Source organism: Hyperoodon ampullatus (assembly GCF_949752795.1).
Source record: "Hyperoodon ampullatus genome assembly, chromosome: 15".
Taxonomy (NCBI): Eukaryota; Metazoa; Chordata; class Mammalia; order Artiodactyla; family Ziphiidae; genus Hyperoodon; species Hyperoodon ampullatus.
Window position 1 is genome coordinate 59,565,552 of NC_136928.1, and position 23,859 is coordinate 59,589,410.

The following is a 23,859-nucleotide window of genomic DNA, read 5'->3' on the forward strand; positions in this document are numbered from 1 at the left end:
TCTTCCAGTTTTAACATTTTATATTTCTGGTTTATAAACTGTTACCAATTTGAAGAAAATTTAGCTTTTGTCAGAAAGCATTGAAAATTTCAAAAGTATCATCATATTCTGTAATGTTAACAGGTTTAAAGATAACTTAGTTTTTCAACTCTTACCCAAAATTAGTTTCTATTCTATAATTTAGGTTGAAATTACTTGTCTTTTAAAAAAATCATCTTAGTGAAGATCTATTTTATGTTATTATTTGATCCTCTTTCTGTATTGAATTACGTTGCCTGTTTTCTTATTATAGCGTTCATATTTCTTCAGAGAAAACCATTGCTAACATATTGCTAATTTTGCCTATTGATTTGGTTATGTTTAAAAATTATATTGTTTTGAAAGTTGCAAAATGTGATGGTTTGATGACAAATCAGTAAGAATTAATGTTGAAATATAGTTTTTTTCCTATCCTGAACTAAATGTATTGGTATTTTTCTTTTGTTTCTTTAATAGATAGCAAACAATAAAGATGCATTGAGGAAGACATGGAACCCTAAGTTTACATTAAGAAGTCACTTTGATGGCATTAGAGCCCTTGCTTTCCACCCCATTGAGCCTGTTTTGATAACAGCATCAGAGGATCACACGTTAAAAATGTGGAATTTGCAGAAAACAGCCCCAGCCAAAAAGTGAGAATATTCTCCTTTAACTGTATTTAAATATTTTAATTAATAGTTTTTCAGAAGAAAAATGCTTACTTTATCATTTGCTGTTAAGTTCCCCAAATATCTCTTCTAATTCTTTCTTCTTTACCATGTCACATAATTTAGGGTGTTTTTCCCTTCATACTCACAAGCTAATTTAGGTTGGAAAACTGACCCTTAGGGAGAATTGGTATTATCTGATGGTTTGTGAATGCTGATTGTAATCTTTATATAGTGTTTTAAATAACTATCACATTTGGGGAGCTCTTTATCTGCACTGAAGGTTTCTGCTGGTGTTGTATACAAGTATGTGCATGTTTAAAATCATCAAACCTGCACCCCAAGCTTGTCCTGTTGTTTACTAGGTTTGGACTTATGGAGTGGGAGGGAGGGAAGGCTGATGGGGGATAGGGGGACAGGGAGAGGTGAGAGACCTCTCTTTGGTCTTTTCTTTTGACCTTGACCAAAATGTCTAGACTGAAAGACACTGTTGTTGCTCTCATTTAACCACTAATACTTGCCTTGGCCTCTTGGTTCCTCTCTAAGCATGGACAGACATGAGTTGGTATAAATCCCTTTTATCAGTCACCACGCTAGTCCTGATCCCACTTGGTGGGGTCCTTATTGGAACTCCTCTCCTTTTTTCCTTGGGTCACATGGTCCAGAACCCAGCATCTGCCAGCAAGGGCCCTTCTACAGTGTTTGACACCTCTTTTATTAAAGAGTAGAAATGAACATCAAATGGAGGAGATTATGGAAGTTTTACTACTGGTAGAGAATATCTATTGCCCAATTTAAAAGAGATCAATGACATTCCTGCTGTGAGTCATATATAAACTAGATAAAATACTTGATTCATCAGATAGCCCAACCAGATCTTGCTTAAAACCAAGTGAATCCTCATGTAGATCAGGTGTCTTCAGCAGAGAAGAAGTATTTCTTGGTTATAAATTGTGCCTTTTGTCTTTCAAGTTCTTTAGTCACAGTGGACATCATATTGGACCAGAGAATGTGAATGTCTCATCATATATTCTTTTTTTTTTTCATCATATATTCTTGACTAAAATTTAGAAAAATATTGAAATAAATTTTTTGCTGGTGATAGCTTAGTAACAACATCTTCACATTGCAAGTAACAGTAGCCTGTTTACCTTTGAACTTAAAACTTTGGTAATGAGGAGAGATATCATATGCCTATAAAAAAAATTACAATGCAGTCTGATTTTAAATCGAGTTTCCATTATCAGTCATGGCCAGTATTAGGCCCTGTAGAGTACCCATATACTCAGTGTTCTGAGTAATGAATAATCTGATGATTTGGACAGTTTCTGTAAGTATTAAGGACAGGCATGTTAACCTTTATGCAAATGCAAGGAAATTAAAGTACTTTTGATTGAAATTCTACTATGTGTATGGTTCTGTCCTAGGCTCTTTTACCATGTAGAATCTCATTTAATCCTGTGAATATTTGGTGTTATCCCTATTTTTCTGTTTTATTTTAAACATAGAGGAATCTGGAGTTCCAAAAGATTAAATAATTTGCCTAAAGTTAGCCAATTAGTGACAGAATTGGAAATTGAATCCAGAAATTTCTCTCTTCAAACCCATGTTTTTTCCCCTGAGTGAGGCTATCTCCTCCTTTAGTCAAATAGATTAGGACAATGCTAAAAGTGCTGTAACAAGGTATTGTTACTAAACAAGAATTTTGTTTCTTGAAGTCACAAATATATGTGATCCGTGTTAAGTAAGCTTTCTTGTGTCCTGGGGTTGAGAATGGTATATTATCATAGTGTTGGTATTTCTAGGGGCAATTTTGTGACATACATTGTCATACTGTTTACTACTGAAAACTCAGAGTGGTAAAAGTCCTCCTCTCTCTGATTTAGGAGCACTTCTCTTGATGTGGAGCCTATCTATACATTCAGAGCTCATAAGTAAGTATGTGCTTTTTCTTTGTGTTAAATCAACATCATGGGCTTCCCTGGTGGCGCAGTGGTTGAGAGTCCGCCTGCCGGTGCAGGGGACGCAGGTTCGTGCCCCGGTCCAGGAGGATCCCACGTGCCGCAGAGCGGCTGGGCCCGTGAGCCATGGCCGCTGGGCCTGCACGTCTGGAGCCTGTGCTCCGCAAGGGGAGAGGCCACAACAGTGAGAGGCCCGTGTACAGCAAAAAAAAAAAAAAAAAATTCAACATCATTGTAAATCAGCCTAATTAGCACATTTTCTTTTCTTTCACGTATGTATTTGTGTTATGTATTTTTTGTATTTAGTAGTGTTTTTTGTAAATGTAAAAGAAACTGGCAGATAATGTAATGCTAGAGACAAGTTTATCACTACCAAATTGGGATCCTTGCTGAAATTAGATTTTATTTGCATGATGTGTAGATGATGTATATATATCTCTTACAATGAAGTTGAGGCAATTAAGTTTAACCATGGGAAATCCTGATCTTTTTTCCTTAAAAATATCTGAGACTTTTTTTTATTGTGATCACATGTTGCACGCTTTTCCTGTTTCCATTTAAGTTTAAGGAATGTACCTGTTCACTTGATTTAGCACAGAGATTGGCATACTTTTTATAAATAAAGGGCCAGTTAGTAAATGTTTTTAGGCTTTGCTGGCTGCATATTTAATGTTGTACAGTCTTGTTTTTAGTTTGGTTTTGTATTACAACCCTTTAAAAGATGTAAAAGCCATAAATGCTTGAGGACTGTACGAAAGCAGCCCACTGGTTGGATTTGGTCCATAGGCCGTAGTTTACCAGCCACTGGTTTAGCAGAGGAAGAAAAATGAATAATGCTTTGATAGTTTTTTATTTGTTATCCAAAGCAGAAAAAGAGAAAGCCTTTTGAATAATTAAGCATTCTTATTTTTAACAAGTCCTATTATCAGATAGATTTTTGAGAATAGAAATTGATTTTCCTTCCCAGAGGTCCAGTGCTTTGTGTGGTAATGAGCAGCAATGGTGAGCAGTGCTATAGTGGCGGGACTGACGGACTGATCCAGGGCTGGAACACCACCAACCCCAACATCGATCCCTATGACTCTTACGGTATGTGATTCCCCAAAGATATGAAAGAATAAAATATTTTCTTTTTATGCATTTTACATAGCATATATAAGGATAAAATGAGATTTTTTGAAAATAAATTGGTAAAAGGGAACCATATATTTATTTTGTTAAAAAGGACTCCTATATTTGGGAATCAATTTGATATACATAATGCTAAAAGAAAAGAGAAAACAACGTATTTTTCCCAAGAAAACAGTTTCCACCCCCAGAAGTCTTACTGATTGGAAATGCTGGCTTGATTGACAATTGTTTTCTTCATTGTAGGCATCTGTACAGTACTTGATACATTATTACTAATCTGTAATCATATTTTGTCACTATTCTTGACAAATAACTTTGAAGGAAAATGAATGGTGGCATCATCTTCTTGATCAGTTATTGGAGGGTATAGAGGCTAATGATTTTTAAAGTGTATGGCGCCAAAATATTTAAAAGGCCTTAAAAAATTAAGAAGTGCCCTTTAGATTTGGGAACAGCACCATGAAACAAAAAACTGTATTATAATCTATCACTAGATATGATCATAAATTCCCTTGCAAAAACTGTTTAGGAACTATTTTGGTTTCCTCTTAAAATTCTCCTTAAATTCTAGAATGGTATGAAGTGTCAAGTATGTCATAAAACCATATTTTATTTTTGTTATCATTGAATTAATTTTACTAATAAACCTAAGTAAAGATAAGAAATTCAGTAACTAAAAGTTTCTTCTAACATTTATTTAATAAGCATTTAACGTATATTTTGTGAAGGGTAGTACCCCCTCTCCCTCCACAATTCTCTTACAGATTTATCTGTCTCATGCTTTTCCTTACTTACTTTATCCCTGTACCAGATATCGGTGACCTCATTCTGTAGTGATAAGCCAACGCTTCCCCTTTGCTCTTGACCTCGTTCTCCTGTTTCCTTTGAGACTTCACTCTAATATCATTCTTCTTCTCTGTTTCTGGCTGACTCTTTCTCTTCTGCTCTCTCTTGCCCTCATCTGAAGCTTTACCCTCTTTGTTCTCTTTCCATCCCCTCAGCATGTAAGTAAATTCAGGTGTCTCCCATCCTGGGCAAGGAGAAGCCTTTTCTGACTCTCTGGCTTTTGTTTAGTCTCTCTTTCCTTCATTTCTTTCATTCCTGTGTCTCTTTGGTGATATTGTCTAGGAAACACAATTACTAGTTACTAATTTCATGTCCTTTCCCTGTGCATGATCCCTCTGCATTCTACCTTCTGGCTGTTCCACTTAAATATAACAAGATATCAGTATCTACCTAATTTGGCTGATCCAAGGGGTATTTTACAGTCCTTATTTTACTGGATATACTGGCTATCTGAAACTGTGGACCACTCCGTCCTTTTTGAAATCTGTTCACTATAGGCTTTTTTGACACTTAACTCTATGACAGTTTCTATTCCCTGTCCATCATAAACTCCTTTTATTTTTCTCACCTTAAATATTAACATTTATTGAGGCCAGACCCTAACTCATTCTTTGCATTGCACACATCTTCTTTGGTAGATTGAATTCCACTTTGTGGTTTTATATGCTATTGACTCATAAATCTCTTCTTTAGGCTTCAGACTACCTACAGAACATCTCAAAGTGGCTGTCTCATTGTACATAAATCCCTACAAGCACTGTTTCTTCTTCCATATATATATATTTTGGGAGGGCAGGGGTGGCATCGCGTGGCTTGCGGGACCTTAGTTCCCCGACCAGGGATCGAAGTGAGAACGCCGAGTCCTAACCACTGGACTGCCAGGGAATTCCCTTTCCATGTATTCTTTATCAGTTGGTGGCACTACCAGAATTATCCAAACGAGAAACCTAAGAGTTATCCTTGATTCCTTGTACCATTTTACTATCTATACCTTATTAATTATCTCCCCCTAAATATTTCTTGAATTTACTCCTGCTCTGGTCCTTTTATCACTGTCCTCGTTTGGGTCTTCATCTTCACTCTCCCAGTCTTCTGAAACAGTCCCCTTGCCTTCATCTTGATTCTTTCCAATCTGTCTTCTACACTATAATCAAAGTTACCTTATTAAATACTTACTTCACCCTGCTTCTCCTGGGAAACCCTTCAGTGGTTCCCTATTGCTTTTAGGATAATTTCTTTAATACGTCATAGAAATCCCACCATAAACTAGCCACTCACATCTCTTCCACTTCTTGCCTCAAATTTCACAGTCCAGTAATACTGACTTTCTTACAAATTTCCTCACATAGCATGCTATTTTTCCTTCTGTGATTTTGTAGGAGCTGCCTCCTTTGCCAGGAATGCCTTCCCTCTGTCCTTTGACTGGCCAACATCTGTACTCTAGGTGTCATTCTCTCCAAGAAGCTTTCATTCATCCCAGTCAGTCTCCATGGTAACTGATATCTGTCACTATTGTACTTACCACATTGTCTTTTGAAGACAAGGATGGTACTGTGTCTTGATCATCTGCATGGCTGCTGCATCTAGCATAGTGCCTACTACATAGTATATCTTCAATAAATATTTTATGGTATGACTTAAGAGAGGATATAGGACAGATAACACCACTGACATTTTAAATCTAACATCTGTGAGCCATCTTGAAAGTACCACTTCATAGACTCATTGTGAGGGTTAACAAGTAAAATTTCCAAGTTGGCTTTTATCAGGAAACAGTGCTAAGCAAACCCCCTCCCCTGCCTTCTCCTTGCCCCTCCCCCATATGCACATCATTCATGTGTCACATCTTGCTGTTTGAGCATTTAGGGATTCCTGTAGGTCTCAGTTCACGTCCATTAGGGATGACAGAGGCCTCTTGCTCCCAAGAATGACTGCCATTCATAGCACAAATGGCCTGAAGAGTGTATCCAAAGTGCTGAAGGACATCAGAGGAGGGAAAGGGTCTCTGTTCACTTCCTCGGGGAATGTGAGTTGTGGTTTCTCTGAAAGTAGATTAAATTCAAATGGTTTATGTTAACATGCTTTTTAAAAAAATCAAGACAAGTGGAAAGAAAAAAGGGAGGGAGAAGGAAATATGTAATTTTTTTAAGGAGAAATATATGTACTTTAAAATTTTAATTTAGACATTTTAAACCCTACATTTGCATGTTTCCAAGCCTGTTTTTGCCACATTTCAGAAGAAAAATAGAAACTAGGAGGTGTATTTTATACTTTTTGTTTTGTATATTTTACTTTCCTTTGGTATCTGAGTACCTTTATGATTTGTGCTTTTTTCCCTGCATTCTTGCTGTTCTTATAGATCCTTCTGTTTTAAGAGGCCCTCTCCTAGGCCACACCGATGCAGTCTGGGGTTTGGCTTACAGCGCAGCACACCAGCGTTTGTTGTCCTGTTCAGCAGATGGCACTCTCCGTTTATGGAATACAACCGAGGCTGCTCCAGCCCTGAGTGTATTTAATGATAATCAAGGTACATACTTTTTTTCCCTTATTTTACTCAGTGTTTTATAAAATTATTCTAAAAAAAACCAAATAAATAAATGATTCTACAAACTCTTACTGTTTAAATTTAATTTGAAGGTTGTTTTTAAGCAGTAAAAATATATTTGCTTGAATTTCCAACTTAGTATGTGTAAGTTTAAAAAGCATGCTGTTTGGTGAAATAGCATGCCTTTTTTGAATTTTTAAAAATTGAGATATAATTTCTATACAGTAAAAAACAGATATTAAGGGTACATTTTCATGAGTTTGACAAATACATAAAACTCTTGCACCTATCAAGATGGAACATTTCCTTCACTGCCCTAAGGTTTCTTTGTGTTCTTCCCAGTCATCCCCCTTCCCCACTCCTAACCAGTGGTACCCACTGTTGTGATTTCTTTCATTATCAATTAGTTTTGTCTATTCTTAAACTTAACATAAATGAAATCATACAATGAGTGCTCTTTTTGTGTCTGACGTTTACCTCTCAATGTAGTGTTCTTGTGATTCATCCATGTGGTAATAAGCTTTAATAATTTATTTTTATTGTTTAGTAGTAAGTATTTCCTTAAACCACTGTTTATCATTTACCTCTTCATGAACATTCGGGTTGTTTCCATTTTTTCCTATTATGAACAAAGCTGCTGTGAACTTTTTTTTTTTTTTTTAAATCACAGGCAGGTAAAGACCTGGAAATAGAATTTCTGGGCTTTAGAATTAGAATTGTGTGTTTTAACTTTATGTGAAATTGCCAAACTTTCTTTGAAAGTAGTTGTTCCATGTTACACCACTGACTGCAATGTGTGAGAATTCCAGTTGCTCTGTATCCTTAATTACAAACATTTGGTGTTGAGGATGTATTTAATTTTAGCCATTTTGGTGGGTGTGTAGCAGTATTTCATTGTGATTTTAATTTGTATTTCCTTGGCGGCTAATTATTCTGAGCACCTTTTTTGTGTGCTCATTGGCCGTTAATGTACCTTCTGGAAGATACACATTTTTGAACTGTTAGCTTACTTAGATTTTGAACCAGATTTTTAAAATCAGATTATATTCACATATACATAGAATTATTTTTTTGTGTGTTGATAAATAAGTTCCAAGTTTTACCCTATTCTAGATGATAAATAAAAATACCTTCTTTATTCTTGAGCTGCCATAACTTGTGCCTAGGTTTTGATGAGTTGCCTGCATTTGATATTTGCATAACTCTACCAATAAATAACAATTTGAGTTTCTACTTCTTAAATTCCATACTTTTAGAGAGTTAGAATTCCTATTAAGAGATGGGCTTTTAAAATGAAGAATTTCTGTGATGCCCCTCTAAACCCCAGGTTGATTTGAGGTGGAAGCAGAAAAACTTGTAGTCCATATGTTTTCCATTTATTTCTAAATAAAGGCTTGGATTCAATGAATACAGTAGCTGTGAGTGACTGGTAGAAGATGTGGTAAACAAGTAAGGATGATAAAATAGACTAGGACTAAGAGTAACGGAAGAAACAATCTGCACTGAATGACTATGAGCTAATTCTTATTCTAATGTTGAGCCTTATTTACTTCTTATACCACCGTTTGTTTTGCTATATTCTAAGCACATTGTGAAGTAGACCCTCTAACTGCCATTCTCTTCTAATATGTTCTGACTCTTAGAATTGGGAATCCCTGCCTCTGTGGATCTAGTGAGCAGTGACCCGAGCCATATGGTAGCATCATTCAGCAAAGGATACACAAGCATCTTTAACATGGAAACACAACAACGCATTCTCACTTTAGAATCCAACCTAGATTCAAGTATGTATACCAATTTTAAGTAGTCTGTGTTTGGATCAATTTTTTAAACGTTATCAGAATTATAACTACTAGAGTCAACTATGAAAAACACTTGTCATTATAAAGTGTTCTGCCTCAAAATCATATAATACAGTTATTAGAAGGATATAATGATTTACAGTTGATTTTAAGTCTTTAGGTTAAGTTTATTCACATGTATAACTATACTGTTTGAAGTAGCATTTGAGCTATTCTAAAGAGAAGTCAAGTTTAATTTTATACCAAATGCTTAGTTTTCAATTCTATTTGAAGGCAATAATATTTATTCTGAATACAGGCATATCTTGGAGTTTTTGTGGGTTCAGTTTCAGACCTTTGAAATAAAGCAAATATTGCAACAGAGTGAGTCACATGACGTTTTTGCCTTCCCAGTGCATATAAGAGTAATGTTTACACTATACTACAGACTGTTAAGTGTGTACATATCTTAATTTAAAAGTACTTTCTTGCTGAAAAATGCTAACCACCATCTGAGCCTTCAGTGAGTCATGATCTTTTTGCTGGGGGAGGGTCTCGCCATGATGTTGATGGCTGCTGACTGATCAGCGGGTGGTTGCTGAAGGTTGGGTGACTGTGGTAATTTCTTAAAGTAAGACAGCAGTGAAGTTTGCCGCATCGACTGACTCTTCCTTTCATGAACAACTTCTCTGTAGCATGCGTTGATGTTTGATAGCATTCTACCCACAGTAGAACTTCTCTTGAAATGGGAATCAATCCTCTCAAACCCCACCGCTGTTGGATCAACAAGTTTGTAATTATGTAATCCTTTGTTGTCATTTCAACAGTCTTCACAGCAGCCTCACCAGGAGTAGATTCTATCTCAAGAAACCACTTTCTTTGCTCATTCATAAGAAGCAACTCCTCATCCATTCAAGTTTTATCATGAGATTACAGCAATTCAGTCATGTCTTCAGGCTCCACTTCTAATTCTAGTTCTTGTGCTATTTCCACCACACCTGAAGTTACTTCCTTCACTGAAGTCTTGAACCCCTCAAAGTCATCCATGAGGGTTGGAACTAACCTATTCCAAACTCCTGTTCATGTTGACATTTTGACCTCTTCCCATGAATCACAAATGTTCTTAATGGCATCTGGAATGGTAAATCCTTTCCAGGAGGTTTTCAGTTGGCTTTGCCCAGATCCATCAGAGAAATCACTAGCTATGGCAGCTGTAGCCTTACGAAATGTATTTCTTAAATAATAAGACTTGAAAGTCGAAATTACTCCTTGATCCATGGGCTGTGGAATGGAGGTTGTGTTAGCAGGCATGAAAAAAACATGAATCTCACTGTACATCTTCATTAGAGCTCTTGGGTGACCAGGTGCATTGTCAGTGAACAGTAATATTTTGAAAGGAATCTTTTTTTCTGAGCAGCAGGTCTCAAGAGTGGGCTTATAATATTCAGTAAACCATGTAATAAACAGATATGCTGTCATCCAGGCTTTGTTTTTCCCTTTATAAAGCACAGGCAGAGTAGATTTAGCATAATTCTTAAGGGCCATAGGATCTTCAGAATGGTAAATGAACATTGGCTTCACCTTCGAGTCACCAGCTGCGTTAGCACCTAACAAGAGAGTCAGCCTGTTCTTTGAGGCTTCGAAGCCAGGCATGACTTCCCTCTAGCTATGAAAGTCCTAGGTGGCATCTTCTTCCAATAGAAGGCTGTTTCATCTACATTGAAAATCTGTTGTTTAGTGCAGCCACCTTTATTCATTATCTTAGCTAGATCTTCTAAGTAACTTGCTACAGCTTCTATATCAGCACTTGCTGCTTCACTTTGCACTTTGATGTTACAGAGATAGTACTTCTTTCCTTAAATCTCACAAACCAACCTCTGCTAGCTTCAGACTTTTCTTCTGCAGCTTCCTAACCTCTCTCAGCCTTCATAGAATTGAAGAGAGTTAGGACCTTGCTCTGGATTAGGCTTTGGCTTAAGGGAATGTTGTGGCTGGTTTGATTTTCTATCCAGCCCACTAAGACTTTCTCCATACTGTTTTGCTTTCTTATCATTCATGTGTTCACTGGAATAGCACTTTCAATTTCCTTCAAGAACTTTTCCTCTGCATTCACAACTTTTGGCTAACTGGAGCAAGAGGCCTAGCTTTTGGCTTATCCTTTCCACATGCCTTCCTCGCTAAGCTTAACCATTCCTGGCTTTTAATTTAAAGTGAGAAGTGTGCAACTCTTCCTTTCACTTGAGCACTTGGTCATTGTAGGGTTACTGATTGGCCTAATTTCAATATTGTTGTGCCTCAGAGACTAGGAAGGCCCAAGGAGGAGAGAGATGGGGTTACAGCTGGTCGGTGGAGCAGTCAGAATACACACAACATTTATCAAGTTCACCATCTTATATGGGTGCAGTTCATGGCACCCCAAAACAAATACATTAGTAATATCAAAGATCAGGGACCACAGATCACCATAACAAATATTAATAATGAAAAAGTTTGAAATGTTGCGAGAATCACCAAACTGTGACATAGACATGAAGTGAACAAATTCTATTGAAAAAATGGAACCAATAGACTTGCTAAATACAGGGTTGCCACAGACCTTCAATTTGTAAAACAACACAATATCTGCAAAGCACAATAAAATGAGATAGGCCTGTATAAAATAAATCTGTTGTTCATTTCTCATAATTTTACTTTTTGAAAGAATAGTTGCTGTACAATATTATATGTTATAGGTGTACAGTATTGTCATTCACAATTTTTAAAGGTTATACTCCATTTATAGTTATTATAAAATATTGGCTGTATTCCTCATGTTGTACGATATATCCTTGTAGCTTATTTTATTTTTTTATTTTTTATTTTTTTTAATGTCTAAATACTTTTTTTAATAGGTCTTTATTGGAGTATAATTGCTTCACAATACCGTGTTATTTTCTGTTGCACAACAAAGTGAATCAGCCATATGCATACATGTGTCCTCATATCCCTTCCCTCTTGAGCCTCCCTCCCATCCTCCCTGTCCCACCCCTCTAGGTCATCACAAAGCACTGACCTCTAGGCACAAGACAATCAGAGCTCCAGCTCCATTTCTCTGATTCATCTGGCTGCCTTCCTCCTTTGTGTGCTGGCTTTTTCCTCAGACTAACTTGCCCTGTGGTCACAACATGGCTGCCAGCATACCTGGAACAACCTGCTCCCTTGTTCATTTCCAACAAGAGAGGCGACCTCACCCTGAAAAACATACGATTCAACTTTTTCCTTCCTGTCTGCTTGATACATCTTGGGACACAGCCCACCCTTGAATAGTCACAATCAACTGGAGAGAGCCCTGTGATGATGGGCTCAAGCCTGCGGTCCTGAAGCAATCACCAGCAAGGGGGACACTACACACACACATACACACACGCACACACACAAAAAAACATCCTTGGCATAGACTTGGAATTGGGATCCTCCCCAGGAGCTGGGGATGGACCAGCTTCCTTTGAACCCTCTGGCTACATTTATTCCATTTACCAAGTTGGGTTGTGTTATGAAGGAGGAAGCAGGGAAGCAGGTGTTCTGCTTAGGCAACCAAGAGTGTTCAGTCCAGATAGCTTGACTCAGGGCACATCTTCAAGGAGCCTGGTGCATCCTTAGGAGCTAACATATGGAGAAAAGGCAAAGATTTCCCCTGCCTCCCTTGCCTGTTTGGCTTGCACTTTTCTTTTGGTGTTTCTTTGAGATAAAAGAAGGAAAGAATTGGAAAAAGAAGGGAAATAAGAAAGAAAAACTACTGTCCTATCTCTCTCTCGCACGCGCGCGCGCACGCGCGCGCGACTTCACAGAATCCTGGGGATTGTAATGGTGACCACTGATGTCATGGCAACAGGAAATACATTGTTATGGGCTGAGCCCAGAGGAATATTATCAGTATAAAGTTTTTTTTTTTCAGTGACTATGAACTTCTCTTTTGTATTTTTAATTTTTTTATTTTTTTCAACATCTTTATTAGGGTATAATTGCTTTACAATGGTGTGTTAGATTCTGCTGTATCAAAAAGTGAATCAGCTATATGTATACATACATCCCCATATCCCCTCCCTCTTGTGTCTCCCTCCCACCTTCCCTATCCCCCCCGCAGGTGGTCACAAAGCACTGAACTGATCTCCCTGTGCTATGCGGCTGCTTCCCACTAGCTATCTATTTTACACTTGGTAGTGTGCAAATGTCATTGCTGCTCTCTCACTTCGTCCCAGCTTACCCTTCCCCATCCCCTTGTGCTCAAGTCCATTCTCTACATCTGCGTCTTTATTCCTGTCCTGCCCCTAGGTTCTTCAGAACCATTTTTTTTTTAGATGCCATGTATATTTGTTAGCATACAGTATTTGTTTTTCTCTTTCCGACTTACTTCACTCTGTATGACAGACTCTAGGTCCATCCACCTCACTACAAATAACTCAATTTCGTTTCTTTTTATGGCTAATATTCCACTGTATATATGTGCCACATCTTCTTTACCATTGGTGCTTCCATGTCCTGGCTATTGTAAATAGAGCTGCAATGAACTTTGTGGTACATGACTCTTTTTTTTTTTTTTTTTTTTTTTGCGGTACGCGGGCCTCTCACTGCTGTGGCCTCTCCCGTTGCGGAGCACAGGCTCTGGACGCGCAGGCTCAGCGGCCATGGCTCACGGGCCCAGCTGCTCCGCGGCATGCGGGATCCCCCCAGACCGGGGCACGAACCCGCGTCCCCTGCATCGGCAGGCGGACTCCCAACCACCACGCCACCAGGGAAGCCCCATGACTCTTTTTGAATTATGTTTTTCTCAGGGAATATGCCCAGTAGTAGGATTGCTGGGTCATATGGTAGTTCTATTTTTAGTTTTTAAAGGAACCTTCATACTGTTCTCCATAGTGGCTGTATCAATTTACATTCCCACCAACAGTGCAAGAGGGTTCCCTTTTCTCCACACCCTCTCCAGCATTTATTGTTTGTAGATTTTTTTTTATTCACTTAGTACAGTAAGAATACCTTTCCATGTAATTAAATATATTTCTACAGAATCTTTTTTTTAACATCTTTATTGGAGTATAATTGCTTTACAATGGTGTGTTCGTTTCTGCTTTATAACAAAGTGAATCAGCTATACATATACATATGTTCCCATATCTCTTCCCTCTTGCATCTCCTTCCCTCCCACCCTCCCTATCCCACCCCTCTAGGTGGTCACAAAGCACCTAGCTGATCTCCCTGTGCTATGCGGCTGCTTCCCACTAGCTATCTATTTTATGTTTGGTAGTGTATATATGTCCATGCCACTCTCTCACTTCATCCCAGCTTACCCTTCCCCCTCCCTGTGTCCTCAGGTCCATTCTGTTGTAGGTCCGCGTCTTTATTCCTGTCCTGCCCCTAGGTTCTTCATGACCAGTTTTTCTTTAAGAATCCATATAGGGGCTTCCCTGGTGGCGCAGTGGTTGGGAGTCCGCCTGCCGATGCAGGGGACGCGGGTTCGCGTCCCGGTCCGGGAGGATCCCACGTGCCGCGGAGCGGCTGGGCCCGTGAGCCATGGCCGCTGGGCCTGCGCGTCCGGAGCCTGTGCTCTGCAACGGGAGAGGCCACAGCAGTGAGAGGCCCGCGTACAGAAAAAAAAAAAAAAAAAAAAGAATCCATATATATGTGTTAGCATACAGTATTTGTTTTTCTCTTTCTGACTTACTTCACTCTATATGACAGACTCTAGGTCCATCCACCTCACTACAAATAACTCAATTTTGTTTCTTCTTATGGCTGAGTAATATTCCATTGTATATATGTGCCACATCTTCTTTTTCCATTCACCTGTCGATGGACACTTAGGTTGCTTCCATGTCCTGGCTATTGTAAATAGAGCTGCAGTAAACATTGTGGTACCTGACACTTTTTGAATTATGGTTTTCTCAGGGTATATGCCCAGTAGTGGGATTGCTGGGTCATATGGTAGTTCTATTTTTAGTTTTTTAAGGAACCTCCCTACTGTTCTCCATAGTGGCTCTATCAATTTACATTCCCACCAACAGTGCAAGAGGGTTCCCTTGTCTCCACACCCTCTCCAGCATTTATTGTTTGTAGATTGTTTGATGATGGCCGTTCTGACCAGTGTGAGGTGATACCTCATTGTAGTTTTGATTTGCATTTCTCTAATGATTAGTGATGTTGAGCATCTTTTCATGTGTTTGTTGGCAATCTGTATAGATCCTCTGCCCTCCCAATGGTTCCCCAATTTCTCCCTTCGGCATGGGATCCCTTCCCCTCCCCCCATCCATCCCTCAGCGGGGGCCAGTCCCGTCCTGCCTCCACTTCTCCCCCTTCACTCCCCGCAAAGCCCCACATCCTACCAGGTCACTGGGAGTTCCTCCCATCCCCTTAGGTGTCCATGGTCCCCCACCAGTGCCTGGTAGGTGCCCTAGTTGTGAGGAGATGCAAATTCCACGTCCTCCTAGTATGCCCTCTTGACTTCGCCCTCTCTTAGTAAATTTAAAATCATGCTTAGATATATGACCTAAAGCTACTGTAATAAAATAAAAAGCCAATATGAAATTAAGAAGGATATGAACATTTTTCAAATTACCTTCAGAGAGTATGGTCAATTCTTTGAACGTCCTCAACGTAAATGTTGATTTTAATGACTGCTACAAATTAATAAGGTCTCAAGTCAGTGAGTGAGATGGATAAGCTAAACTAGGCAATTCCATTTCTCCCTCACGATGTATAACTGTAAAGTCATATGACTTTTCGCCTGATACTAGAAGCATTTTCTAAAGAAGAATGCGAGAATGTTTTGAGCAAAGGCAGCATTGTTGGAATTATTGATAACTATTTCGAGTTATAATAATATGTCCTGACATTTCCTAAGTTATCAGTTTGATTACTTTAGAGTTATATAAAGCACATTTATTTCTTTTTACTGTGACTCCCTCAGCTGTTTATATTTGACTATGTTATTGTATTCTGGAATTTAGCAGGTGTTTTTTTAAATTAAAGTTCAGACCAAACATGTTTTAAGGTAAAAGTGAATTTCGTATAGTTTAAAAGGATGAAAGATGTTTGTTGTTAGAATCAGAATAAATTACCTTTCTTCTTATTGATGGCAGTGGTGATTTGACTATGATTAAGTCAAAGGTAGTTGAAGCAGGCAATTGGGTACTTGTGAACCCATTGGAAAGGTAAACTATTTTTAGGTCATAAGCTGAATGTAAATATTTGGAGGATTCTTTTAGACTCATTGTTAGAATGATGGCTAGTAGACCTACAGTTTATTTCTAGTGTTCTTTGTATTTTGCTTACTTTTACTTGTCTGATTTACCATCACCTGGAGAAATTTCCTTAAAAAGTATTACTAAATAAGATCTTTCTTTTGTCTGATTTCTATCATGCTTCTTTTCTAGATCTCAAAGTAATTGAAGATATTCTCAGAAACTTCTCTCCCAAAATATATCGGATACTTTACTTAAAAGTATTTGTATTTTGTTGTTATTCTCCTGCTAGACCTTACAGCAGATATTGGTCAGTGGTGTGTTATCTCTGACCTATGGAAAAAATATCCATAGGCTGAATTTTTAATCTAAACTCTTTGTTTAGGACCATTTAAAATGAATATAACTGACCCAGAGCTTACTCCACATGGTCAAGTGACTTTTTGTTGTGCACTTAGATAACAGGCTGGGTGGCCACCTGCCATTAGCATTGGAAAAAGACTACCTTCAGCTTTTAAAATGTCATATTTCTAGGTACCACATGAAAATCTAATAGAGTAGACTAATATTGGAGCTATTTTTAGCTATGCATCACTATATTTTCTATTATGAGTGTAACTTCATGATACCTATTCTAAGATTTAAAAAATTTTAGGAACTCTTTATTTTTGAAATAATTTTAAATTTAAAGAAAAGTTTCAAAAACAGTACAAGAATTCTTGGTTAACCTTCACCCAGATTCACCAGTTTTTAACATTTTGCCATATTTGTCACATTTACTTTATCATTCTCTGTGTATGTGTATAATTTAAAATTCTGAGCCATTTAAGAGACGTTATATTACCTATACCCCTAGATCCTTTAGCATGTAATTCCTAAGAATAAGGACATTCTCTGACAGCACATTACATTATCAAAATCAGGAAATTTGACAATGACACATGCTGTTATTGTTTACACTCAAATTTGCCAGTTGTCCCAATAATGTACTTTATAAGGACATCCCTTCTTCTCCCAAGACCATGGTATAATAATTATTTTTTAACTTTGACATATCTTAAATTAGTGTTATCTTTGTGTAGATTTTCCCTTTTTTCTTGTAAAAAGTATTGTAACAAAAATCACTAATTAAACTTAAGTTCTTAATAATTGATTTCCATTTCATAAAAGGCTGTCAGGAAGAACTTGTGATAGTTTAGGTAGCAATTTTGGCAGTTGCCTGATTTGCGTGAGTCATCTAGTTGGGATAGAGATAGAAATTAGAATAGGTACTAGCTTTGTTACCATGATTTTGGGGAAGTCACAGATGTTTTCTAGACCTTGGTTCATTCACTGTGTTATGAGCCTAATGACATGTGGCCTGCCTGTCTCATTGTGTGTATAATTAAGATCTCTTTGAACACTATTAAATAGTGTGCAAAAAATACTATTAAGATCCTATTTTCAGATTCCAAACATGGTAGACTGTCAAATGACCATTTCTATTATGAGAAAGAGAAGATTAAAGAGTTAAAAATTCTCTTTGTCATGTTTATCTTTAGATGATAACCATGTGATAAAGAGCTCTGTATCTAGAATGAGCTGAGATTTAAATTTGGGAATTATCTACATAAAGTAATGGAATTTTATTAAAGTAGCAAAAGTATCATAGAACACTGTAGAATGAGAAATGTCAGTGGCTCTGGGCTAAGCTCTAGGCGGCATCCATTGATAGCAGGTGGTGGAAAAGGAAATTCTAATTCCCAGGTACTTCTAGATTTGTCAGTAGAGTGTTGCTCAGGTAATTCTTATTTCCTAACATCGCAATTATGAACACAATTGCAGAATAAATGAACTAAAGACAAGTTAAAGTCATATCATTTACTTTTCCAATCTCTTAGGTGATATTCAGTTCTCTTTTGTGTGAAGAAATAGTAGCTTTGACAAATTTGTATTGCTCTTTAATTTTTTCTTTTTAGCAGCCAACTCTTCCTGCCAAATAAATAGAGTCATCAGTCATCCCACTCTTCCCATCAGCATCACTGCTCATGAAGACAGGCATATCAAATTCTACGATAACAATACAGGTAAGAACTTATTTAAATTGATTATTGTTAAAGCAAAAAAAAAAAAAAATCCCAGCTGTAATTTTGGTGTCTGTCAGTGGCTTTATAGTCAGCGAATAGGCACTGAAACACAAATCCTCTCCCAGATCAGTTTCTTTTTACTCCATCTAAATCTGCTAAGAACTAGTCTTCACGATAGCATATAGAATCATCTTGGTTTATTTAATAGTAAATAGGTGTTATATTTTGGCCCTAGAGCCAAGGTTATTACTAGGAACACAATGAAAAATTCATTCAGATACCAATAAAATGATCTCTTGTTTTGAATATATTGTGGAAAAGTAGAAATTTGCTGGAAGTAGATGCATATGATCGTTATATTTTGTTTAAAATTGTTTGATTTTTGAAGAGCCTTAGTGTTGCAGATGGCAAACCCCTGAGTCATTTGATTTATTTTATTTGTTTTTCCATGGACTAATTTTTTTCTGTATTATAATACTGATTATTTGGTCCTGACTGATTTGCACTGAGGTATGGAGGCTTTCCCAATTTTTATTAGCTTATATTTCACTAGTCTAAAGGAAATGCATGAAGAGCTGGTTGGGAGAACAACTCACTCTATTAGCGGCCATATTTACCTGAGTATCTGCTACTGGCTTTGTAAATGTGTTGACTTTTGCTAACTTTGCTTAGCTACAAGTGATGAATAATTTAACATTTTTAATCTCTTTCTATATACTGTTTCCACCAAAATTGTGGCCAGGTTTTCTCTCTGTTACTTTGTCATTGTCTCAGTATTTTCTTCTGCTTCCACAACACAGATAATTTGCCTGTAGCTAAAGGACGCAAAGTCAGTGATGAATAATGTCTGAGTTTCAGTTAATGAACATGGCTTAAAGGAATATTTGTGTACAAATATGACTTTGTACTTCCATATTGTGAAAGACAAAAATATAATCCGGAATTTGAGCTTTTGTTTCTCATCACCATCATGGCCAGAGCAGGGAGGGAGACACGTGTTGTTTTAGCAGTTGGAAAAGCTATTGTTGTAGAGACTACACAAAGAGGGGTGACTGGCGAAGCCAGTACAGCGAGGTAGCTGGCTTGTATTCAGGATAAGGTAAACTATTACTAAAGAGTAACAATCTCTTTTTCCAAAGGCAAACTGATCCACTCGATGGTAGCCCACCTAGAAGCTGTTACAAGTTTAGCAGTTGATCCAAATGGCCTGTACTTAATGTCTGGCAGTAAGTACAACTATGGATTATTTATTTATCCTTACCATTTTTATATTTAATGTAATTTTTCTCTTAATTTCTTTTCTTTTGATATAGGTCATGACTGTTCAATACGTTTATGGAACCTAGAAAGTAAGACGTGTATCCAAGAGTTCACAGCTCATCGGAAAAAGTTTGAAGAATCAATCCATGATGTAGCTTTCCACCCATCCAAATGCTATATAGCCAGTGCTGGGGCTGATGCACTGGCTAAAGTCTTTGTATGACACAATGCATCATCTTCACCTTCTAGCTCTTTATAAATAATCAACTGCACAAAAGAGATACAGAAGACCGGGGCAAGAGTCAACCCATCCAGCCCTTTTGTTCTGCTGAAGGAGCACAGAGAACATTTGTTAAAGTATAGTTTTGCAATTCGTTTTCTAAAACTAAGGTTTGTTCAGGTTGCTGCAAGCTCAGCTGAATCTGTGAGCCTGAAAACTTTAAAATTTTTCCCAAAATAGGAGCTTTTATTTCTGAGGTTGTTCTAATTCGCTAGGCAGGCCTGAGCGAAGAACATAGGTTTAGCTTGCCCCTATTGAGTAGATAGGGCACATTATAAGGGATAACTAAAAAGGTTGATGGCTGGGAATGAGTAGAGGAAGAATGGAAATTTAGACCTAGTTCTCCCCTGAGAAATCTTGTTAAACATATTAGGTAGACAAAACAGTAATCTTTATCATATCTGCTGTACTAACCCCTATGTGCATAATGACCAGGCAGTGTTAAAATGCGTTTTTAATTTAGCTCTCCTTTCACCTGTTCTCATAAAGCACCTGGCAAAACATTTTACCTATTAGAGGGAAAAAAAGAAATGCAATAACATGTTAAATATATTATTATTCAGAAATGCTAAACAAATATTTAGTTTTTAAGCAGATTTCTATATTGTATTACATTTTTGAAAATAGATTTGGTACCATTCTAAAGTTTAGCTGTCAAAAACACTCACCATTATGAAGAATAGTTGATAGAGTCTGCTTTTACTAAAGGATTTAACTTATTCAGGTTTAAGATTCTGTTTCTTTTTAATGGCAAGCAGGTCATATCTTTATAATAATTTCTGTTAATTTTAAAATTCATTTCATTCATGTGATGTTTATAGTACCAGAGTGATTATTTCCTATCAATGAAATCTTACTTTCAGTGGTTGAAAAGCTGGAAGTTATTTGCAAGTACTTATTTATCAAAACCCACATAACCATGCTTCAGATGATCTCTACTCTTTCTTCTTTGTCTCTTATATTCAAATTATCTGACACCTACCAAAAATAGTTCATAATTATTATGTTTTAATAGGCCAAAGGATATGGTTAACCTTAGGCAGCTGCTTTTGCAGAAGTACTAAATAAAGCAAATGTTTTGTGCCCCAGGAATTCCCTTATTAATATCTCCAAAGAGAAGAACCTCTTGGAAATCTGGATGGAATAGTTTGGTGTATAATATTGGCTAAAGGGTTCTCTATTTCTTTCCCTCTCCCTACCCCACCTCCAGTGTCTAATTGGAATACACAGCATGTTTTAATAGGCAGTGAATCAATACTGTTTCTGGGGAAAACCATTCTTGAAGGACCAGGGTTCCCTGAGCGCACCTTACCTATGACCCACATATGGTCAACTCTTGGGATTTCCATGACCCCACTGGACCCAGTATATACACCTCATCCCTACAACTATCTCAACTCTCCTCACACTCTTTCTTATTTGCCCAAAATGTCAGAGACCAATCTGGAAATTAGAAATAAGTTACTAATACCCAAATTTTCAGCAAAATGTATTTTTAATAGGCTCTCAGCCTTTAAAAAAGTCCATATCCATAAATATTTTAACCTTTTAATATAATTCCTACATTCCTATGCCCTTGTATTCCATTAGCATAACAATGTCACTTCTGATAATATGTACGTCTACTCCCTGAAGAAGTATTATCACGATAGTGTCAATATTAATCGACAGTTTTTCTTTAAAATTTCTGCTTATCTGCCTCTGGAATTCTGTAGTATACAGGCAAGTTTTCTTTAAAGACCTGTGTTAAATTTGCCTAATTGATATACAGATATGCTTTAATATTTTGACACAGCTACCTTGTCATTTCATCTGTGCTTTGGTTCACAGTGGGCTCAAGGGACTCCTTTGTGTATTCAAATGATTTGACCTGGTTATGAGCTACCAGTTAAATGTTTATATTCCCATGCAGGTATAGAATTCCACATTGTGTTTGGCGAATTCCTCTTTTCATTGTTCACAAAGTAAATAAATGATGTTGCTGACCTAACATTTGTAGAAGGATACTGGAAAATTCCAGTCAGGTGCTCTTAATTGGCATATTTGTGATGGATGACTACAGGCTATTGTTCTACCAATTATTGCTTTAATTACTTTCCAAGGTCTGCAGTGCCTGCTTTCCTTCTGTCACTGGAATTCTCAAAACCAAACCACTCTCTTCACCTGAGTTTTATGCCGCATGGTTGAAATTTTTCTGTTAGTAAGTAGAAAACAACCATGAGATATGTAGACTATAGTGCAAATGATGGAACTGTTGAAAGTTCCTTAGAAATCCAGTGCTGTGCTCTTGGAGATTGTCCCCAGAAACAGAGATTCTTCTCCACTAGCACTGTTATGATCTCAGTGTAGAAATGAGCCAAAGCTGTCTTCCAACCAGATAGAAGCATATATATGTGTCTGATTTTTCCCTCAGCTTATCAAAAATTCAATGAAAATTGACAAAATGAACAAATACCAGATTTGAACAGTCACTGAAATGCTGTCATAGTGCTTCATTTGTAAATATTTTGTATGAAATGTATTGGAATAATATGGAAATCAGCAGGAGATGTGGGTCCCTGCCTTATCTTCACATGCTATGGATACATCTCTGGGAGCTTGCAGCACCCTTCTCAAAACTCAGCTGTCATATGGAGCTCGTTTGCTACTTGAACCATAGACAGATATTTAACATAAGTGATATAATGACCTTCAGTATTTTTCTATTGAACAAGTTTAGCAATTTTTGCCATTAAACAGATAATTAGTTATGCAAAGTATTTAGCTTTTATAATCATTTTAGTTATGACTAAAAGGGGGGAAATTGAGCTGCATCACTGATAACAAACTTTGTGAGAAATTTTTTGTTTATCTGACTTTCATTCCTTCAGTATTCTTGCTATAAATTTCTTTTGGAGATAATGATGAAGATTTATTTGAAAATGTCTAAAATGTATGTATATTTTATAAATATATATTATATATATTGTAGGAATATATATAATATATATAGACTATATATATATATATATATATATATATATATATATATATATAAAACCATAGGTGCATTTTACTGTTTTGTATGTTCATTTTTGGAGGTAGTGTACACAGCAGGTAATGATGAGTATGATGAGTGTTGTGCTGTTTGCTTTTGCAGTATAATATATAGTTCTAAATGTTTAAATTACTGTATATACTATATTCATTATAGGCTAGCATGCTTGTTTTAAAGACTGTCATTCTAGTTTATTAAAATCTGAATGTAAGAAAACCTGGCTATTCAAATGTGAATTGAAAAGTATTCCATTCTCAGTACTGAACTATTTCCATTGAACATTCAGGATTTTTGACGAAACAGATATCATCAAGAAGGCAATAGCTAGAGAAAGAGAGGTGCCTTTAAAACAAAAAATACAAATGCAGCCTTACAGTGAGGATGAGGATTGAGTTTCTTTGTGGGGGAAGGGGTGGGAGAGAGGGAGAGAGGGAGAGAAGGAGAGAGAGTGTGTGCGTGTGTGTGTGTGTGAGTGTTTGCCAATCTGTGAAGGTCCTGATTTGTGACCATCAATGTCTTTTTAATGTATCTGTTCAACTTCTAGGACTTCAGGGGACATTTCATGCGCTGTCTTCGTGCTCTTCTGAGCACCATAAGTACTTTCCAAGAATTTTGAATGTGAATTCCTAGAAATTTCAGTAGAGAAGAAAATGGCTATTCTTTCATTGTAAGTCAAGTTCAGGTAGTAGGAGAAATTATTGATTCACCAAAATTATGGGATCTCTTTAACGTTGGCTAAGTAAATGTAATTTTTAAAGGCTCACTTTTTTAGCACTTCATATATTTCCCCTTTACACAAGAGCATGTCATGATTCTTATGTGATGAAGATTCAACTAGTAAAAATCATTATTAATGATTTTTAAACACCTGAACTAGTTAAAATTCCACCTAAGAATAGTATTTAAATGGCATCTTTCATATCTACCTCTTTGTCATTGCTGCCATTTTGACTCAAGCAAATCTTTATGACATCTAAAATAATGGATGCAATTTAAAAATCTGTGTTGGTGCTTTTCTCAGGCTTTGTCATTTAAGTTATATTGAACAAAGA

The 23,859-nt window shown here is 37.0% G+C and overlaps 1 protein-coding gene across 2 annotated transcripts in view; it reads left to right on the forward strand.

Annotated features, from left to right (window-relative positions):
* The window catches only part of STRN (striatin), a gene marked incomplete at its 3' end in the record, with an annotated part of 105,385 nt that extends 85,672 nt beyond the window's left edge, over positions 1 to 19,713 (forward strand). For both annotated transcript variants that reach the window (XM_079721544.1, XM_079721545.1), the window contains 8 exons: positions 496 to 671; positions 2,573 to 2,620; positions 3,615 to 3,736; positions 6,984 to 7,151; positions 8,813 to 8,953; positions 18,123 to 18,230; positions 19,370 to 19,456; positions 19,544 to 19,713. In XM_079721544.1, the coding sequence (XP_079577670.1) occupies positions 496 to 671; positions 2,573 to 2,620; positions 3,615 to 3,736; positions 6,984 to 7,151; positions 8,813 to 8,953; positions 18,123 to 18,230; positions 19,370 to 19,456; positions 19,544 to 19,713 (1,020 nt within the window). The remainder of the gene's footprint in view (positions 1 to 495; positions 672 to 2,572; positions 2,621 to 3,614; positions 3,737 to 6,983; positions 7,152 to 8,812; positions 8,954 to 18,122; positions 18,231 to 19,369; positions 19,457 to 19,543) is intronic.
* Between the last annotated feature and the right edge of the window lie 4,146 nt (positions 19,714 to 23,859).